We start from the raw sequence: 18,246 nt of genomic DNA, 5'->3' as shown, positions 1-18,246 counted from the left end.
GAAGAGATGAAAGCAAGAGAAGTCGGAAGGGTCTGGCCCTGAGAACTCCAAGAGGGAACAAAACAAAACACACCCCCCCAGCCTGGGGAGGGTCCCCTTCCCACTGAGGATCCCGGGCCGGCCCAGCCCCGCCGCGCCCCGGCAGGAGCCGGCTGACGTGGGCACTGCCTAAAGCAAACAAACAAGATGTTTAACAGTCAAATAAAATGTCCCGCAGCCTCCCTAATGAATTTGTCAAGGGCCATCAGATTTCGCTCCCCCTCCGCTGCCTCATTAACTCAAGTATGATGAGGCGGGTTGTGAGGAGAGAATGCAGATCAATCGCGCCCCAGACCTGCCGTGGCTTTTAGCCTCCGGAGTTTCTTTCTCTCCCTCGGTCTCCTTGAATAGAACGCGGGTGTCGGGGCCGCAGGAGCGGCCGCGGCGCTTCACCCCACCGCCCTGCGGCGCGGAGGGACTCGGGAGGTGACGGGGGCTCCGCCATCGCCGCCGCCGCCGCCGCCGCCGCCGCCGCCGCCCGCCCCGAGACCCCCTTTCCCCTTTCCGTTATTCAGCCGGGCCGGGCCGCAGCCGGCCGGGCCGCCAGGCGGGAGCGGGGAGCAGGGAGCGGGGCGGAGCGGGGTTCGCGGCGAGTGTTTAAGTTTATGGCTCCAATGATGTTTCTAATTAGTACCGCGGCCATAAATTAAAGTCGCCTTTGTTTAACTGATTTATTATTAACGGCGGCACCCACCTTAGCCGGGGTAAATTGGAAATGAATTGTTTTTAAACCAAAACATGTGTCACGTTGTATCATCGCTGGGCCTCGGCGTGTGCATGGGCGCGCGCGGGGCGGTGCGGGGCAGGGCGCGGAGGGGCGCGGGGCGCCTCCGCCCCCCCTCCCCGCGGGGGGGCCCGCCGGCGGGCGCGAGGACAGCTGGGCACCTGGCCGGCTCACCAACTCTTCCCCCCGGGGGACGGCGGGACGGGGCGAGGGGGGGGCACCGGGCAGCCCGCGAGGAAGCGGCCCCAGCAGCCACAGAAACCGGCAGCCCGCGGCCGCCCTCACCGCCGCCACCCTGAAAGTTGACAAAACTGCGTCCCTGCGTGCCAGGGGCGCGGACGCCGCGGTTCTTTTCGAACTCCTCCCCGCCCGCCGCCGCGGCTGAACTTCACAAAGAACCGGAACACCGGCCAACAAAAGCCAAAGTTCTCAGAAAGGGGCGGTGGCCGGGAGAGGAGGGCCGCGAGCCCGCGGCCCGCACTGAGGTGGCAGGGTTACCGGATCCGGAGGGGCGAGCGCCCGCCCGCGCGCGGGCCCGCAGCGACGCCACCGGCGCCACCGCTCCCGGCGCAGCCGAACTCAGGCTCACCTGGCTGGGCCTCCCCAGGGCAGGTCAAACCCTCCCCAGGAGGTCCACAAAAGCCACAGGACGGGGGGTTTGCTTTTAAAAGGAAGGTAACACCTTAATGGCCCCAGACGTTCGTTTTCCTGACGTAACCCGGTGCTGGACTAAGGCCTCCTAAATCAGACTGAAAAGGAATCCTACCTGGGTGTGTTAAACACCTCGGAGGAGACACCTCAAAGCCAACGGCAAACCCTCGGGAGAGAGAGCCTTGTCTCGCCTAAAAGTTCTCAAAGGGAGGCTGGGTTGCGGATCCCAGTTGGGTAAGGGCGCCTGCGTGGCTTCACTGATGCCACTGTGCCATCAATAGCGGGACACTCCGAGGTTTTTGGAGCAGTCAAGTCTTTTAAAAGCAAAAGTCAATTCGGAAAATAAAAGCATTTCACAAACGAAACATATTGCCTGAGAATACTTCCAAAATCAGATCTGTAATACTAATGTCTTAAGAAAAATTAAATTGGGGCTCACGTTTACTTCTGTCTTCATTCAGTTTGGCACAATTTTAGACGCTTATTTGAATAAAGTATACCTACACCAAATTCTACCAGGCATGAAGTTACTTCCCAAAACTTCAAGACATGTTCTCTCCAGTAACTGGTTGGTTTTTGTCACAATAAAAGAATGGCATAAAATGTATCTTAGTTATGAAATATTTATCAAACAATATACAACACAGCAGCTTACAGGAACAAGCGATGTGTGGGTCTAAGCCCTCGTGTCCACTCGTTCCTCCACCCCCCCCCCCCCCCGCACACGTACACGACTATTGCTCTATCTCAGCAACAATGAGAGGAGGAGAATAAACGGGAGCGAGTTTACTGGAGAGAAGAGAAAAAGGAAACTTCAACGATTAGATACTCTTCATAGCTCCCTTCTCGCTCCATGTGCCTCAGGCAGAGGTCATTTTTAGTTTGCACCTACTGCACACTGTTGAGAGAATTTTTAAGAAGTGAATCTTTCTGAACCCACAGTTTCTCTCTCTTGAGTTATTGCAGCCATCTCCAGGAGAACTCCTTCTACAGACCCCCCCTTCTTCTTTGTGACTGATAAGAGGATGAAGAGGGAGCTGTAAAACGTGTGCGAGCATTTGACTTCTACTGTCTCCTTGTGTTTTCTTCTTTTCTCTTCTCCCACTCTCCCCCCTTTCTTTATCAAGTGCCTCCGTGGCTGCTACCGTTCCCCAGCCTGCCTGTCTTCTCTCTCGGATTGGCTAAAGCACTGACAGCTCAGATAGGGATTGTAGGAAGTGGAGCTCCACCCCCTCATGATGGCCCTGGGACCATTCATAAACTAAATCAGAGAGAGGGAGAGAGAGAGAGAAAAAGGGAGAGGGAGAGGCAAGGAGGGAGGGAGGGGGAGAGAAAGAGAGGGGGGTAGGTAGGGCAGAGAACGGGAGGGGGAGAAAGAGGGGAAGGCGTCAGAGGAAAGGAGGGAGAGACGTTCAGAAAGTGGAATCCGCAAAGCAACCCAGGAGAGGAACAGCCCCGAACCCTTCCAACGACACGCCAGATGCAACGCCAGCCACGACTTCGTCACACTAAAATAGATTTTGTGAGGGCCCAAAGTATAAATTACGAAGCAGAAATGAGTATCAGACAACTTCCAGCGGTTTGCACCTAAAGACAAGACTCCACCGCCAACCTTCCCACCCAACCCAATCAACGCCTCCAGTAGAAACGCGGAAAGCTGCGAGGACAGGACCCCTGAGGAGACCAGGCCCGCGCGCCTAGAAGGAGGGAGAGCAGGGGAGCAAGAGAGCGAGCGCGGCGCCGGCTCAGCTGCGAGCAGCCGCACCTCGCCTCCGCGCTCCGTCCGGGGAGGCACGGAGGGGAGAGTCGCCCGCCCGGGAGCAGCGGAGAAGGCCGGCCGGCGCGGGAGCGGAGTTTGAGAATGAACCACTGACCGTGGCGCTCTTGTTTTTCAGTGTACTTGGGCACTTAGGTGACCTCACCCCAGCCGTTTCCGCGCCCGCTCCTCCACCGACCTCCAGAGCCCAACTTCTGAGTAGTCCGACATCTCCCTCCCCGACCCCAACCTCTCCTGCGCAGCTTTTCCCATGTAACTTATCGAGGGCGCGCGGGAGAGTTCTAGCAGGGACTTTGCTTTCTCAAACACTTTCCGTGGCGTGATTCTTCTTCTGATTTTCTGAAGAAGGAACGAGGAGGAGTTCAGAGAGAGGGAGAGGACGGGGTGGCCGGGCTGCAGCGGCGGCGGGTCAGCCCAGGTGGACGGCCGCTGCGCCCAGTGCGGTTGGGGAGGGGGGAGCACGCACACCGCCTCTTTCCAAAGCCGCAGGGCCACCACCCGCGCGTGAGCCTTGGATCCCTCAACGTACTGCGAGACGCCGGTGTACAGCCCGGACCTGTGCCCGAACATGATCGCCGCGCAGGCCAAGCTGGTCTACCAGCTCAATAAATACTACACGGAGCGCTGCCAGGCGCGCAAGGCGGCCATCGCCAAGACCATCCGGGAGGTGTGCAAGGTGGTCTCGGACGTGCTCAAGGAAGTGGAGGTGCAGGAGCCCCGCTTCATCAGCTCCCTGAGCGAGATCGACGCTCGCTACGAGGGCCTGGAGGTCATCTCGCCCACCGAGTTCGAGGTGGTGCTCTACCTGAACCAAATGGGCGTCTTCAACTTCGTGGACGACGGCTCGTTGCCGGGCTGCGCGGTGCTCAAGCTGAGCGACGGGAGGAAGCGGAGCATGTCTCTGTGGGTCGAGTTCATCACCGCGTCCGGCTACCTCTCCGCGCGCAAGATCCGCTCGCGCTTCCAGACGCTGGTGGCCCAGGCGGTGGACAAGTGCAGCTACCGGGACGTGGTCAAGATGATCGCCGACACCAGCGAGGTGAAGCTGCGCATCCGGGAGCGCTACGTGGTGCAGATCACGCCCGCGTTCAAGTGCACGGGGATCTGGCCCCGCAGCGCGGCGCAGTGGCCCATGCCCCACATCCCCTGGCCCGGCCCCAACCGGGTGGCGGAGGTCAAGGCCGAGGGCTTCAACCTGCTCTCCAAGGAGTGCTACTCGCTGACCGGCAAGCAGAGCTCGGCCGAGAGCGACGCCTGGGTGCTGCAGTTCGGGGAGGCGGAGAACCGCCTGCTGATGGGCGGCTGCCGGAACAAGTGCCTGTCGGTGCTGAAGACGCTGCGGGACCGTCACCTGGAGCTGCCCGGCCAGCCCCTCAACAACTACCACATGAAGACCCTGCTGCTGTACGAGTGCGAGAAGCACCCGCGGGAGACGGACTGGGACGAGGCCTGCCTGGGCGACCGGCTCAACGGCATCCTGCTCCAGCTCATCTCCTGCCTGCAGTGCCGCCGCTGCCCGCACTACTTTCTGCCCAACCTCGACCTCTTCCAGGGCAAGCCCCACTCGGCCCTGGAGAGCGCTGCCAAGCAGACCTGGAGGCTGGCCAGGGAGATCCTCACCAATCCCAAGAGCCTGGACAAGCTATAGGGCGCCGGCACCGCACCGCGTGGGAACGCAGCACCCACCCGCGGGCGCGCCCCGGGACGCGCGCTCGACGCGCCCCGCTCCGCCCGGGGGGACGCCCGGGATCTCCCCGAACTAACCGTAACCGGGGCCGGCCACAACGACGACCACGACCTCTGTGCGTGCGTGCGTGGAGGAGCGAGCAAAGGAGAGCGCACCGACCCAAACCAGACACAACAAACACAAGCAAACAACACCCACCTTCTTGCACAAAAGTGATCATTTTCCTCCAAACAATGTGAATTTAAAAGGTCACGCAAAAGGAGCGATCGGGCTGGCTTTGCCATCACGAAATGAAACCCAAGGTACATTTTCGAATCAATGTATCTTAACTCCCCCCTTTCCTTTTCCTTCACTACCCCATCTTCTCTGTCAGTCTGTTGGTTGGTCTCTGCCTCTCTCTCTCTCTCTCTCTCTCTTTCTCTCTCTCTCTCTCTCTCTCTCGTTTTGAGTTGCCTGAATGACTGTCACCAAGTGAAAAGAATTATTTAACTATATGTGAAATTTCTCTTTTAAAAAAGTTTTACTGGTGTTAAACGTATCTCAGTGCCAATGTCAGATTGTGCCCTTCCCTCCTCGCCCCTCTGCCCTCGCCCGAAGATGTCTTGTTGAAAACAGTAATAAAAATATTACTTTACATTGTAACTGCTTGTGGATTGTTCTTAAATGAAGGAAGGAAAGCTCACTCTTGTATGCAATACAGAAGGTGTGAACTTAACGAATTAAATGCAAAAAAGGCGTCACCTGAACTTTGACTGCAAAATTTTAAATATAAACCTATTTATAAAATTAACCGTACAAGTTCCCACCAAAATCCTTAGTATATTCGTTCTCTAGATTTTAAGAATGAAAGTAACATCAGACTTGGAAAAGGCAAACTATGTGGAAGAACAGGATTTAATATTAATTTCAAAAACCTTTCTAAAGAGATGTTCTTTCTTAAGCCATCACTTTAAAATCCAATACAAATGAAATATTTATAGATGTTTTCTGAATAGTTAACCATGTTAATGGTTTTCCTTCAACCATTTGTACTCTTCAAGCTTCAAATAACAGAATCTAAACTAAGTACAATAAGAATAAAACGATTCCAGCAATATTCTTCTCCCACAGAAAATGCTGATAGAAACAATTCAGATGTATAAACTACTTATGTTTCTAAACGGCTTATAAATGCCAAGCCATAATCAATTTGATCAAATTTCAAAAATGCTCCTTACCTTGCTTATGTACAATTCAAACCAAAGACTTTAATACCCATTCAATAGCAAAGAAAAACTTGTTCGAAGAATTTACAAAAAAGAAAACTGCCTTCTTCCAGCCTCTGCTTTTCTAAGGCAACAATCCAATAAACTAATTTTAGCATTCTAACTTTGACAAAGGCTTCTTTTTCATGTAAGGAAATTATTTGGATTGCAAAATAATTAGTTAAACTGAAAGTTTCCTAAAGGAATTGTTTCGTTTTGGAGGGAACTATATACTCCACTAGCTTTGCTAATGTGAAGCACAGGTACAGGTTAGCGGTCACACTTCAACACTTAAAAATTAGCATAGTTCTAAACTTATTGAGTAAAATCTATGAATGACAGATATAGAGAGAATTTCTAAAAAGTGATTTTAGGAGGAGAAGTCTGAGTGGGGGAAGGGTATAAGGAGGGATGAGCAGCAGGGCAGCAGAGATGGACACAAGGTAACTACTCAGGGTTGAAGCCTAGCTCATTTGACAGAACAAGCTTACATTTAGGATTTCCAGGTCAAAATATACCTTGATCTTACAGGTTCTGAAACCATCTATCCTTTTGATGTGTGTGTATCTTTCTTTTCTAGTCTCTTCCTATAGCTATCAAACAAGCTCACTAATTCAGTTCAGTCACTAATGTTTTTAAAGACAAATATAAACACTGGAAGAAACTGCCTGGATTTTAAGAATATTTTCATAACAAGCAGTAAGTACTTATATTTGCACAAAATCATTGAAGAGCATAGTAATTAGCTTAAAAGATAAAAATACCATTCTAAGATGACTTTTTCATTCAAAAAAGTATTTCTAGCTATTCCCAAATAGTCTCTAATAAGAATTAGTATCTTGACAAGAAAAAAAAAAGTCTCTAATTCAGCATTCTTTTCATTGTCCTTATGTAATGTGGTATTAGGGAAAATTTTAAAGAAAAATATTGGTTTTAAAAAAAAGCTTTACCTACAAAATACCTTACAGCATTAACATCTTTCCAAAATAAAAAAAAAATTCTTCCAATGATTGGCTGGGCCTTTTAAAAATTGGCAAGAGTTTTGGCTTCTGGGATATTAGGCAGATTGCAGTGGTACAAGGTGATTTTTATGATTAGGCCAAATTCCATATTGCACAAATAATAGAGAGAGAAGATTAATTTAATGATGCTGCACAGAATGAGAACAGAGAGAAGTAAAAGTTACAGATTCTCCTAAAGTAGCAAATAACTTTAAAAAATCAATCAGAAACATTGGGAGAGGTTTTCATTTTATAAATGATTCATTAGACACCTTGAAACTAAATCAGATTTTAAGCTACATGTATATTCCAAAAGCATAATACAATATTCTGAACCAATCTCAGACCCTCTTAAATTCATGAACTACCAACAATCACAGAATTCAATTTTAATCTTTCTTCCCTAATTAAAATATATTTCAGACATTTTAACCATACAATAAAGTAAAAAAGAAATCCTAGGTGCTGTGATTTTAGAATGAAAGTTTTCTGTACACTGGATTAGCTGAATTAGATTATCTAGCTAAAAACAATTTCTATCATGGCCTTCTGTCATATAGTACTGTCTATATACAGATTGCAATATGTAAACAAGATGCTGGAAATATAAACAAAATGGTTTGTAAAATCCTTAATAAAATGATAACACTTTTCATCACGAGTTACTTTGAAATTTTCTAAATCATTAATATTTAATAATGCCCATACAATTTGTAAGAATCTCCTGCCAATAAATTCAAGACACACACACACACACACACACACACACACACACACACACACACACACACACAATCAGTCATTCAGTCAAATTAATTATTCCATCTGAAGCCACAGGTTGCTTATTTTGATCATTTTTAAAGATGCCATTTTATGATTCACATTCATGAAATCAATATAACTTTGGCTTTAAATGTTCTTACTAAAATAAAGTTCTCAAGGTCTGAAGAGTAACATAAAATACATTTTAAGAGGAAATTAGATTTTCATCTAAGATAGGAAATTATGCAGTGCCTTGTAAAAATCTACTACAGGTAATGGGAAACAGAGGTATCACCCACACTTGAAAAACATGCCTGCATGCACGACAGAGCAGTAAGTCACTGGGACAAAGCAAGGAAAGTGATATATTGGCAGAATATCCAGAAAACATAAAGGCTAAACAAAAATAATTCCACTCTGAATCTGACTGAATTGTGTAGCTTAATTCACCCTGGACCCTTCAAAGCAAAGTATAGATGCTGTTCCTGGAGCGCCACCCCTCCCCCACCAAAGAGCAATTAAGTAGAAACTGTTTTCAAGGCTAAATGAACTCTGATAATCTGACTAAGCAGTAAAGAAATCGTAAGTTAAAAAAGGCAAGTGCCTTGAATGCAAGCAGAGGCAATTCAGAGAGAAATTTGAACTAGGAAATTTTACCAAGGCCAATCTTATAGCAGACACCCTGTAAGAAAGAAACTCTCCTCATCTCACCTTGGGGTCGATTTTCTTGAAGTTAGGATCCTCTTCATCCACCTCAAAGTAGAGTTCGGAGGAGGTGACAGAAAGAGTGCCCTTTACCACCACAGAGGGGGCCACCAGCTGGGCTGGTGTGCTCAGGCTAACGGGACCTGCCAAGGCAAAGACAAGCCACAGGGGCTAGAATGACAGTTTTCAAAAAAAATCACATTTGACCAGAATTTTAATTTAATTTTTTCATTCTCACTTCTAAATACAAGATTGCCTGCCAATTTTATATTTCCATATCCTGTCCATCCCAAATCTTCTTCAAAAATACAGGGTCAGGATTCTCAAAATAGATTATTATAATAGACCATTGACCATAACAAAAAATGAGGATACACTTATTTTATAGAGAGGGCTGGACTCTCATCTCTAGCTAAGAAGGTGACTGCTTAAATAAGTGCATCTACATTCCATTTAGAAAACAAGCCTCAGGCTATCAAACAACACAGAATAACAACCGGGAGCAAGGAAGCCTCAATAGGCTGCCAAGGCCAGAGGTGAACATGGAGTTTTTGACTGAGGCTTGAGTACACAAAAATCACTAGCTCATTAGTAAAGTAGGAAATTCTCTGATAAATCATATTCTCTGGTAAAGATCCTGGCCAGTTTGATTCAAAACCCTTTACATATAACAATTCTCCCTCATACAAGACTGATAAAAATATTTCTTTTCTAAGCCTGCCTTCTACTGCTAAATATTGTTCAATGCTTCCAAATCTAATATTAGTGCAGTTGAGGGACTCTGGGAGTAAACAGCTGGAGGGTGGGTTTCCAAGTGAATGAATTTTTATTGGAATAATCAAATCTCCACAGGGCTTATCAAAGAGACAAATCAGACCACTACTGAAAACAACAGACCCACTACAGATAGAACAGCATAAAGTATATCTGTGCTAAAAATAATAATTATAGACACATACACCCAATTATGTAGAGCTAAATGTTGAATTTGAAATCCCATGTCAATTCCTCATTGTAGAAATCCTATAGACGAAAAGAGTCAAGCAGAAGATTGGCACTCACTGTTCTGAATTAATATAGTGCCTATAAACAAGGTGCACCTATTCAGGTAATCAATGGGTGAATAAGTGTTTCAAAATTCAGATGAATTGACATTTCCATTGATTGTGAGAAGGGTGATGGTCCTTAATCTCACATCAATCTTAATGTGTGCCAGGAGGACAATGGAAGGATGCTCTGTGGGGATCAGCGCAGGTTTTGCCCTCTATCCCCAATGTGCAGATACATTGTGTTTGCAGATGGGCAGCAGATAGCTGCAGGACAGCCATGATTTCCCAAAGCTCATCCCTACAAATGGATGAAATAAGCAGCTATGTGTTCTTTTGCTGTCTCCTTTTGCCCTCTGTACATTAGCATGTAATCCTGAGAAGAAATAACATTTTTTCAATCACTCTCAGACATTCAATTATAGGGTAAGCAGACAGCTGCAGGAGCTAGGGCAGCCTAGGTCCTACAGAAGACCCCTGACAATTTCCACTTCATTTCTAGCCCACACCACTTTATTAGTGTGGATTACTTCTTAATCCTATTGCCATTGTCAAGATTATATAATTAAACTCCCCTTTCACCTCTATTACTGTATGAATGTATTACTAGTAGCAAGAATAGAGGCAAAGTAAAGGAGGAAATGGGTAAATGGATGTAAAGGAAAAGACGAGAACAGCAGTATCCACCTTACTCTCTCCATACCCACCCAATCCTTTAACAGTTTAGGGCAATTTTATTTTACTTTACAGGGAGCCTTCTAGCCTTCAGAGAAGATAGAAGGCTCCTATTTTTGCTTTTCATTCTCAAGTTGCATTAGCAGATGTGCAGACAAGTCACCAAATAGCTTTCTAACATCTTTTCTCTTAAAATTATCAGAATTGAAGACTGTAGTTTTTACCTATAAAAACTGTAGACTCATTCAGACCTTCCTCCATGACGAACAGTCACAGGCTTTAAAGGAAAAAGCTGTTTAATGAATGGCTAAAATCTCAGGCTAAACAAGAGAATTTTTCCCATAAGGGACGTAAAACTGAGACTCTGTAGAGTACAAATCAAAATTCCTACATCAAGGAATATATGTGAATCCTGTGAAAAAAAACATGGTATTCTTGGAGTTGATTTTTTTTCAGTGAGTTAAGTATATATGCAGTACTATTCACTATTCTTAGTGAACAGTATTTACTATTTACTTGTATAACAAAGTAAATAGCTCATCTGCCTGCAAGCTTTATTTATAAAACAATTGGACGATTCTCATTTATGGCCGTCATTTCACAGATAATAGTAACTCTCACGGGAGAGGTGAAACAATTTTTGTAGCTGCTTTTAAACTTTTTCCTCTATCAGTGAAAATTAGACATAAAATAAAAAGATGGGAAAAGAGAGGAGACAAAGAGAATAGAAAATAAAGGAGATATTGTAGACAACGGTGGAAGGAAAGAACAAAAACAATCTGTAATATAATTGTGGGTGTAAGCTTGGGAGTGCTAGTGGTCACAGCTGAAGAAGTAAGTAATTAGATGTTCATTGTCCCAGAGCCAGCTGAAATATCTGCACAACCACTGAATTACCGGCAAGATTCTCTAAATCTTTCTCATCCACGGATGATAGAGTATCATCGTCGCCTTCCAGGAGAATCTCGTTTTCTGAGTTCTGGTTTCCTAAAGCCTGACTCTTGATGGACTGTTTTCCTTTGGCAAGGATGTCTTCATCTGCAGCTGAAATGAAAAGGAAACAAAGCTGTCCATCAGTACTGGGAGAGCCCTAAGGCAGAGGGGCAGGGGTGAGTTAGGATAGTGGCCCAGAGATGGGCAATCTTTTATATGCACAGCCACACACTGTGGGGAAAGTGGCTAGGGTGACACACACTCCAGTCTGACAAACTCTATTCCCCAAGCTGGTATAACGTTACCCTGAACAAGCACCCTAATCCCATCAAATCTGACCCTGCACTGCTCACTGAGCCATGTGTTTACTTCTAGTTGGAGGAGGAGAGGGTCCCTCTTTAAAAAACAAACAAACAACAAAAAAACCTAGTAAAAATCAGAACCTAGTTTTGGAAATAATACTTATTTAACACAGAAAAACACAGATGAGTGATTGATTCTTCCAAACAATATCACACTGAAACATTTTGAAAGAGCTGGGGAGTGGCTGTGGCGGACAACCCAGAAATAAGAAGGGTCAGAGCTAAGAGAGATGCTTGCAGCCAATGAGGATTTAAGCCCAGACCCTGAAGCCGTATCAGACACTAATAAAGCGACAGCAGCTGTTCTCTTCTTTATCCTCTCCGCCCTCCTTCCTTCCCCCGTTTCAGGGGCCCACGTCTTCACACATACTCTCCCGCATTCTCCCCCACCCGCCCTTCACCCTTATACAAATATCCGAGAGCAAGGCCGTGTGGAAACTAAGTGGAGGCTCCTCACCCCCTCCTCTGCTGTTTAAACGAAAGGGCTAAGGCACCCCGGGGGCAAACATAACAGAAGGAGCAGGATGGGAGGCCTGTGGGTAAAAGGCCTGGCGCTGCCTCCCAGAGCAGCAGTGCAGGCTGAGGCACTGGAAGAAGCAGGGAGGAGGCTATGAGGCCAGCCTCTGAGAAGCACCTCCAGTCACCCACGGAACCATCGATGTGCAGCAGGAAAACTGGAAGGAGATCATGGCCACTCAGCAACTCCACCCTTGTACCCTTCTCCAGGGCATCTGGTGTTTTAAGCAGTTTTCTCTTTAAAAAAAGAGGGCAGATCACGTTTATGATTTGTAAAATCTCTCTGTGTGTCTTTTAAATCTTATTTATCTGAACAGTGCCACACTGCAAAGTTTCAAATCCACTACACTACTGACATTCACCTTTACAAGCCAGGAAAACCCCAGAGGTGAAGCACCTGATACAGTAAAGTCCAACTATTGATATGGAAATCAGATGACCAGGCTGTGTGCTCCAATCCAGTCTCTGCCTGAGCCTAAGGCCCAAACTATAAGCTAATACTTACATAATTTATTCGAAATACTTAAACAATCCGAACCTACACTACTCGGAGGCTATTTGGGTTTGACAGGAGTGGCTATGGAAAGTATTCATGGTAAAACCAGTTTGTAAATATTTATTATGAATTCATCATGTAAACCACTTAGATACAAAACTAACAGGTAGGAGTTTTCTATTAAGCAAGGAAGTCTGGGAAGAAACTTTCTATATTTTGTTTTGAATACACTGCACAGGTAAATAAAATCTTATTTTGCTTCATTTCCACAATATGAATCTATACAAAAACAAGTAAGCTGCACCAATGAAAAAGTTACAATAAATACTTGACAACTTCAATGTATCTAAATGACCGCTCAATTTTAGGAACATGGAAGTATGTTTGTATGTCATTGTTTATATTGCAATTCTTAGATTACATTGCCCTGTAATCAGAAACACTGTCTTAATCAAAACAAAATCTTTTCCAATTTATAATCAACTTCACTAAAAATAAATCGATTACTGAGAAATTAAAAAGAAAGTATTGTTTTCTAGATTTTATAATTCAGTAAACGATAATACATTATCATTTGCTAGTTAGGTTTTAAACAAGAATTAGGATGCCAAGTTCTCTTCATTTCCTTGATTTTAAATTCTTTCTTCAAAGTAAAGGTATTAATTTTAATGATACAATTTACCATGTGGCAAAAAATGTTCAAAAAACTTTACATTTTGGGGGGAAGAGAAGAGTTAGGGAGGTGGGAAGGGAAGAGATCATAGGAAAAAAAACAAAGGAGGGGATAACAACGCTTGATAGGAAATGTACTCATTACCTTACTCATGTAACTGCAATGTCTCTGTACAGTATCTATCTTTATAATAAAAGATATATATGTATAATATATAAACTTTACATTAGAATTCACTTCTCAGAAACCTTCTGTTAATTCCCCATTTTCAGTAAGAAAATAGGCTCAAAAGGTTATATACCTTGCTCAAGGTAAAAAAAAAAAGTCATGACAACTACGATTAAGATATAAAACAGGCAATATGATGCCAGTCTGGGCTCCTAACTATTATTGCTTGCTGGCTGTAAAAAGAAAGGAAATTCACTCTGTAAGTATAATATACATGTAACTTACTAATTTTTCACTTAATTATTTGGTGAAATTTAAGATGGGAAAACCAGAATCATAATGAACAAGAATTAAAAAGGCTCATTTGCAAATCTAAATTTAAGGATCATATATCAAACACACCAGAAACAACTAAATCAAACAGCTTGCTCATTACTTTGTCTGCAATGACTGCCATACAGATTCTGAAGTATGGCAAGATTATCTGACAAAAAAGAAAAAAGAAAACTTTTTCTCCAATCTGTAAACATTTACCAAAAAAATGAGAATCCTCAGTGGCAATAGGCAATGGTTTAAAATAGCTCAATAAATAAATTCGCATGCATTTAAATGACCACTAAACATATAATGTGTTATCACTTCCAACTGGGACTTAAATTTTTAAAATATATTCTCAACATGATGACTCATATTAAAACAAAGTAACTTTTGAATTAAATAGTTTTTATGAAAACAAAAACTTAAGTACTGTGGTGTATGGTATACATATGTACAACTCACTTTAATTTATTTATTTACTTATTTTTACAAGCTCAGATTCTGGATTTGTTCAACCTCAACTGAGAAACCTCTTGTCATAGAAAATATGCAGCTTACTGATATTTAGAATGGTTTTCCTGTAATTAACTCCCCCTTGAGGATTTTAAGTTAGCAGCAGTAAAATTACCAACAGTACTCTAATACACACCACATGCGCTGGTGTTCAATTCTCAGTGGTCTAATAGCTTTCCGCTAAAGAACTTTTTTCTCTTCAAAATTAGAAGAAAACTTTCCTGAGCATAAAATAAAAGATAATTACATGTTTATATTTGCTAGGGAAAGGTATAATTTTCCCTTTCATTTGCTTTATACAAAATCAACATTATAAACAAGTATCAGTTATTATTTTGATATCTTCTGTGAATATATTCTATAATAGTCTAAAGTATAAAAGTTTAACATTAGAGGTGAAGATAGAATATACTTCTTAAAGTTCAATTCAGATAATTTATTCTAACTGAACAGAACCACTATTCATATTATTATTAATGAACTATCTTTCACATTATCTTTTATTCTGATTAAGTTTTTATCTTTAACCTACTAAACTGCATTATTACATAAAACATTGTTACATAAAATGAAAAATGTCCATTAGCTTTAGAAATGACTTGTCTTCAATGCAATTCAGAACATGAATCCTGGGAGAAAGGCTGGTTCTTAAAATATAAAGTTCAAGTTCCTTAGAACAAGCTCTGTGTTGAGGCCACTTATCTAACCAACAAAGGCAGGTGAGTAAAATTAAACAAAGAACAAAACACAAAGGAAACTATTCAGCTGCAACATATAAAACCACTTCAATAACCAACCACCTAGTCAGTAAACAGGAATCGCCAATAGTCAAATGTTACAGTAAAAGAAGCATATACTCTAAGAATTAGTCACCTCATAAAAAATAAAGATTACTAATGAAATAACAAAGTGACTTCAAAAGTACATAAAATAGAGATGGGTAGCTGTCTGACATGGGTAGTATGATGTGAAGCACATACCATAACTATATTCTGAATTGGGATATATCAATTACTATTATTTTAATCTAATTATTTCCTCTACAGTTTATGCTATTTCCTTAAAATATACTCTAGAAAAATAACTGAGACTATAATGAAAAAAAAAGCCAAATTACCATAGGTTCCCAGAAATTTCAGTTTTAGTATATATTGATCCTATAGAGAAAGCAACATTACCTGGCATTACCAAAATTGTGAGATAGTGGCTGATTTGGGACAGGATCTGTCATTCCTAGGAAACCAAATGGTTATTTGTAGTCTTCTATGAGTTTACAAGTTTAAACTATGTTAAAAATCCTCTTTATATATTTCTATTAACATGTAAAATAAGAATATTGAATCCAGCAAGATTCGAAACTATTTATGGCTTGAATTAAAACTAATCTTTCTACATTTTGTATGTGGCTTTAATTTATAAAATTTCTATTACAATTAACAATTACGAATTTTAGAAGAGAGAACTACAGTTAACCTGGGCTTCAGTCCTTTATCTATCAAATAGTATTTCAGTCATTTTCCACCTCAGTTTCCTTATCTGTAAAGAATGAAGGTATCCTAGACTTTAGCCTCAGGTGCCTTCCAGATCATAAATAACTGCCCAAGTGGGCTCTGTGCATTAAGAGTATGTTAGGAGTCACTGCAATGGATTGTTAATAAATTCAAAATTATAAAATGGAAGAAATGCCCATCTTTTCTTGCTGCTACTAATTTCCATAAAATATTTAGTCATAAGAGGAAGTATTAATTTTAATTTAAAAATATTACTTCGTTCCTGCAAAGTTAAAGAAATTTCCCATTACAACATGACTTTTATAAATAACCACTTTAGAGGGTCTCTGTTTGAAAAATTACCTAAAGCTCTTTTCCCCAAGCAAGTTAATGTGAACTTGGGAAGGGCAATTAAATTGTCAGAATTAAAAAATTTGTTTTTAACTAGAAGGTAGCCAGAAGTAGAGTCATGGGGCTGGTATTGATCGCCCAAACAGAGAACATCACTCTTCAGGTATTTACTCTGCCACCTTTACACCAGAGGCTTTCCTTCAAATCAAATCAATCTGTAAAAAAGATGGCTCTTAGTACTAAGATATACACCTAATCTCCAGTGGCACTTCTATTTAGATGTCTTCCTTTGATAATGATAATACAATTCAAAATATTCTAAGATTGCATCGTTTAAAACGTATCTTCTTAAATACACTAGAAATAAAAGTAAAAATCATAAAAGTAAAATCCATAAACCATTAACAGAAACCTCTCTCTAAATATTTACATTCAGCACTGAAGTGTTTATCCACATTCAGCTATAATTCAAGTCTTTTATTATATCAACTCTTTGATTTTGCATAGTTGATTCGTAATGCTTATTTTGATCACTTCCTTCATACTCCAAAAAGATGGAATTCCATCATTCACATAACATTTAAATTAAATGTTCACTAAATGTCACTTGATTTAATACAATATTAAAAATTAAGCTGTTGGCTTATAAAATGCATTAGCATAAATTATGCTGACACCAAAGAATACCATAGTATAATCCATTTGCTAAGTATCAGAATTGTGTACAATGTTCTTAATATTCAAAATACATGTACATAAAGAATTGTTTTATAACTAAAATATAATACTTGATATATTAAAAAAGATTTTAGTAAATATTAAATATGAACTTCCTCTTTAATTGTAAAACTACTGAAGGATTTCCTACATATTTGTTTTTTTTAATATATATACTTCATACTTAAATTATTGTTTTTGAAGTTATTGTTTTCGAACCTTTGAAATGTTTTAAGTGTTAGGCATCATAAGATTAATGTAAAATATTACAAAATAGGATTAACTCACGTGAAATGCTTAATTTTATTTCTGTCAACTTAAAGATTGATAATATATAAACAACACTGTATTAACCTTTCAATTACTATCCAGAGCTATTAGAATAAAATCTGCTTCTAAACAGGTCAAAAAATCTTAAGTATTAAAGTATATTTTCTTTCATCCAGCATCATTGCAGGTGCTTCAAATTTTAAAAGTTGACATTACATTATTTTGAAAGGTAAATGTCAATAATAAAATTGAAAAATACTCATTAAAAATCCCACAACACCACAAAATAGTTAAATGTACTACTTCAGATAAGAATATATTTTAATAAGCCCTTATTTAAATCTATACCACATATTTTGAATTCGATCACTATTATTTCTTTCAGGATAAAGGAATACCAGCTTCCTACATGTGATTTTAGAAAACAAGCCATCCCCTTCTAGGTATTACAAGAATTGTATTTTTATTGTCTTAGACCTCAGACTCACAATTCACCTAAATGACAGTTTAGAAGACAAGAGAGAAAGAATATTAAATTTCAAATTTAAGTGCACATGGTAAATGCCATCTGTGTGGCTCAATAGGATAAAATTGCAAATAAACTTATTTTTTCCATGTAAATGTCATTAACCAAAAATAAAAAAGAGAGAGAGAGAGAAGAAAAGGATGGAAGGGATGTATAACTCTAAAAATTTGTAACACCACATAAAAAGTATATAGACCCTAAAAGCAAACGTGGCATAATTAATTCTATATCTTATATCCTTCTCCACCCCCTGGAGTTGAAGATGTAAGGCCCTGAGACTATTATTGCTTTTAGATCACTTTGTTATTGACTACTCTCTGTATGATCATTTATTTTAAAGGACTGATGTCACATTTGGTGTTATATCTGAAGACATATTGTGGACATTTTCTTCCAGAAATGGCTCTTTAAGGCTGAGTGCAAGAGGTTAAACTGCCTGACTGAGGCCAAACCCTAAGACTACTGATTTTTAATTTAAATTCTAACTATCCTAACATGCACCAAACATTACATGGAATCTATTAAATATATATGATTGTTATGTTTCAGTTTTATGTAATATCTTACTGAATAGAATTTAACATTTACTTAATTATATTACA

The 18,246-nt window shown here is 41.5% G+C and overlaps 2 protein-coding genes across 2 annotated transcripts in view; one reads left to right on the top strand and one right to left on the bottom strand.

Moving 5' to 3' along the window:
* The window catches only part of Lrba (LPS responsive beige-like anchor protein), a 443,207-nt gene that overhangs the window by 184,281 nt on the left and 240,680 nt on the right, over nt 1–18,246 (bottom strand). The window contains 2 exon segments of the mRNA XM_042701880.1: nt 8,597–8,733; nt 11,209–11,355. Coding sequence (XP_042557814.1) covers nt 8,597–8,733; nt 11,209–11,355 — 284 coding nt within the window.
* Nucleotides 3,760–4,839, top strand: Mab21l2 (mab-21 like 2). The gene has a single exon (XM_042701881.1). The coding sequence runs from the start codon at nt 3,760–3,762 to the stop codon at nt 4,837–4,839; it is 1,080 nt and encodes a 359-aa protein (XP_042557815.1).

Source organism: Dipodomys spectabilis, unplaced genomic scaffold (assembly GCF_019054845.1).
Source record: "Dipodomys spectabilis isolate Male_0828 unplaced genomic scaffold, ASM1905484v1 ptg000297l, whole genome shotgun sequence".
In the NCBI taxonomy this organism is placed as follows: domain Eukaryota; kingdom Metazoa; phylum Chordata; class Mammalia; order Rodentia; family Heteromyidae; genus Dipodomys; species Dipodomys spectabilis.
This window is presented reverse-complemented; position numbering and strand designations above follow the sequence as displayed.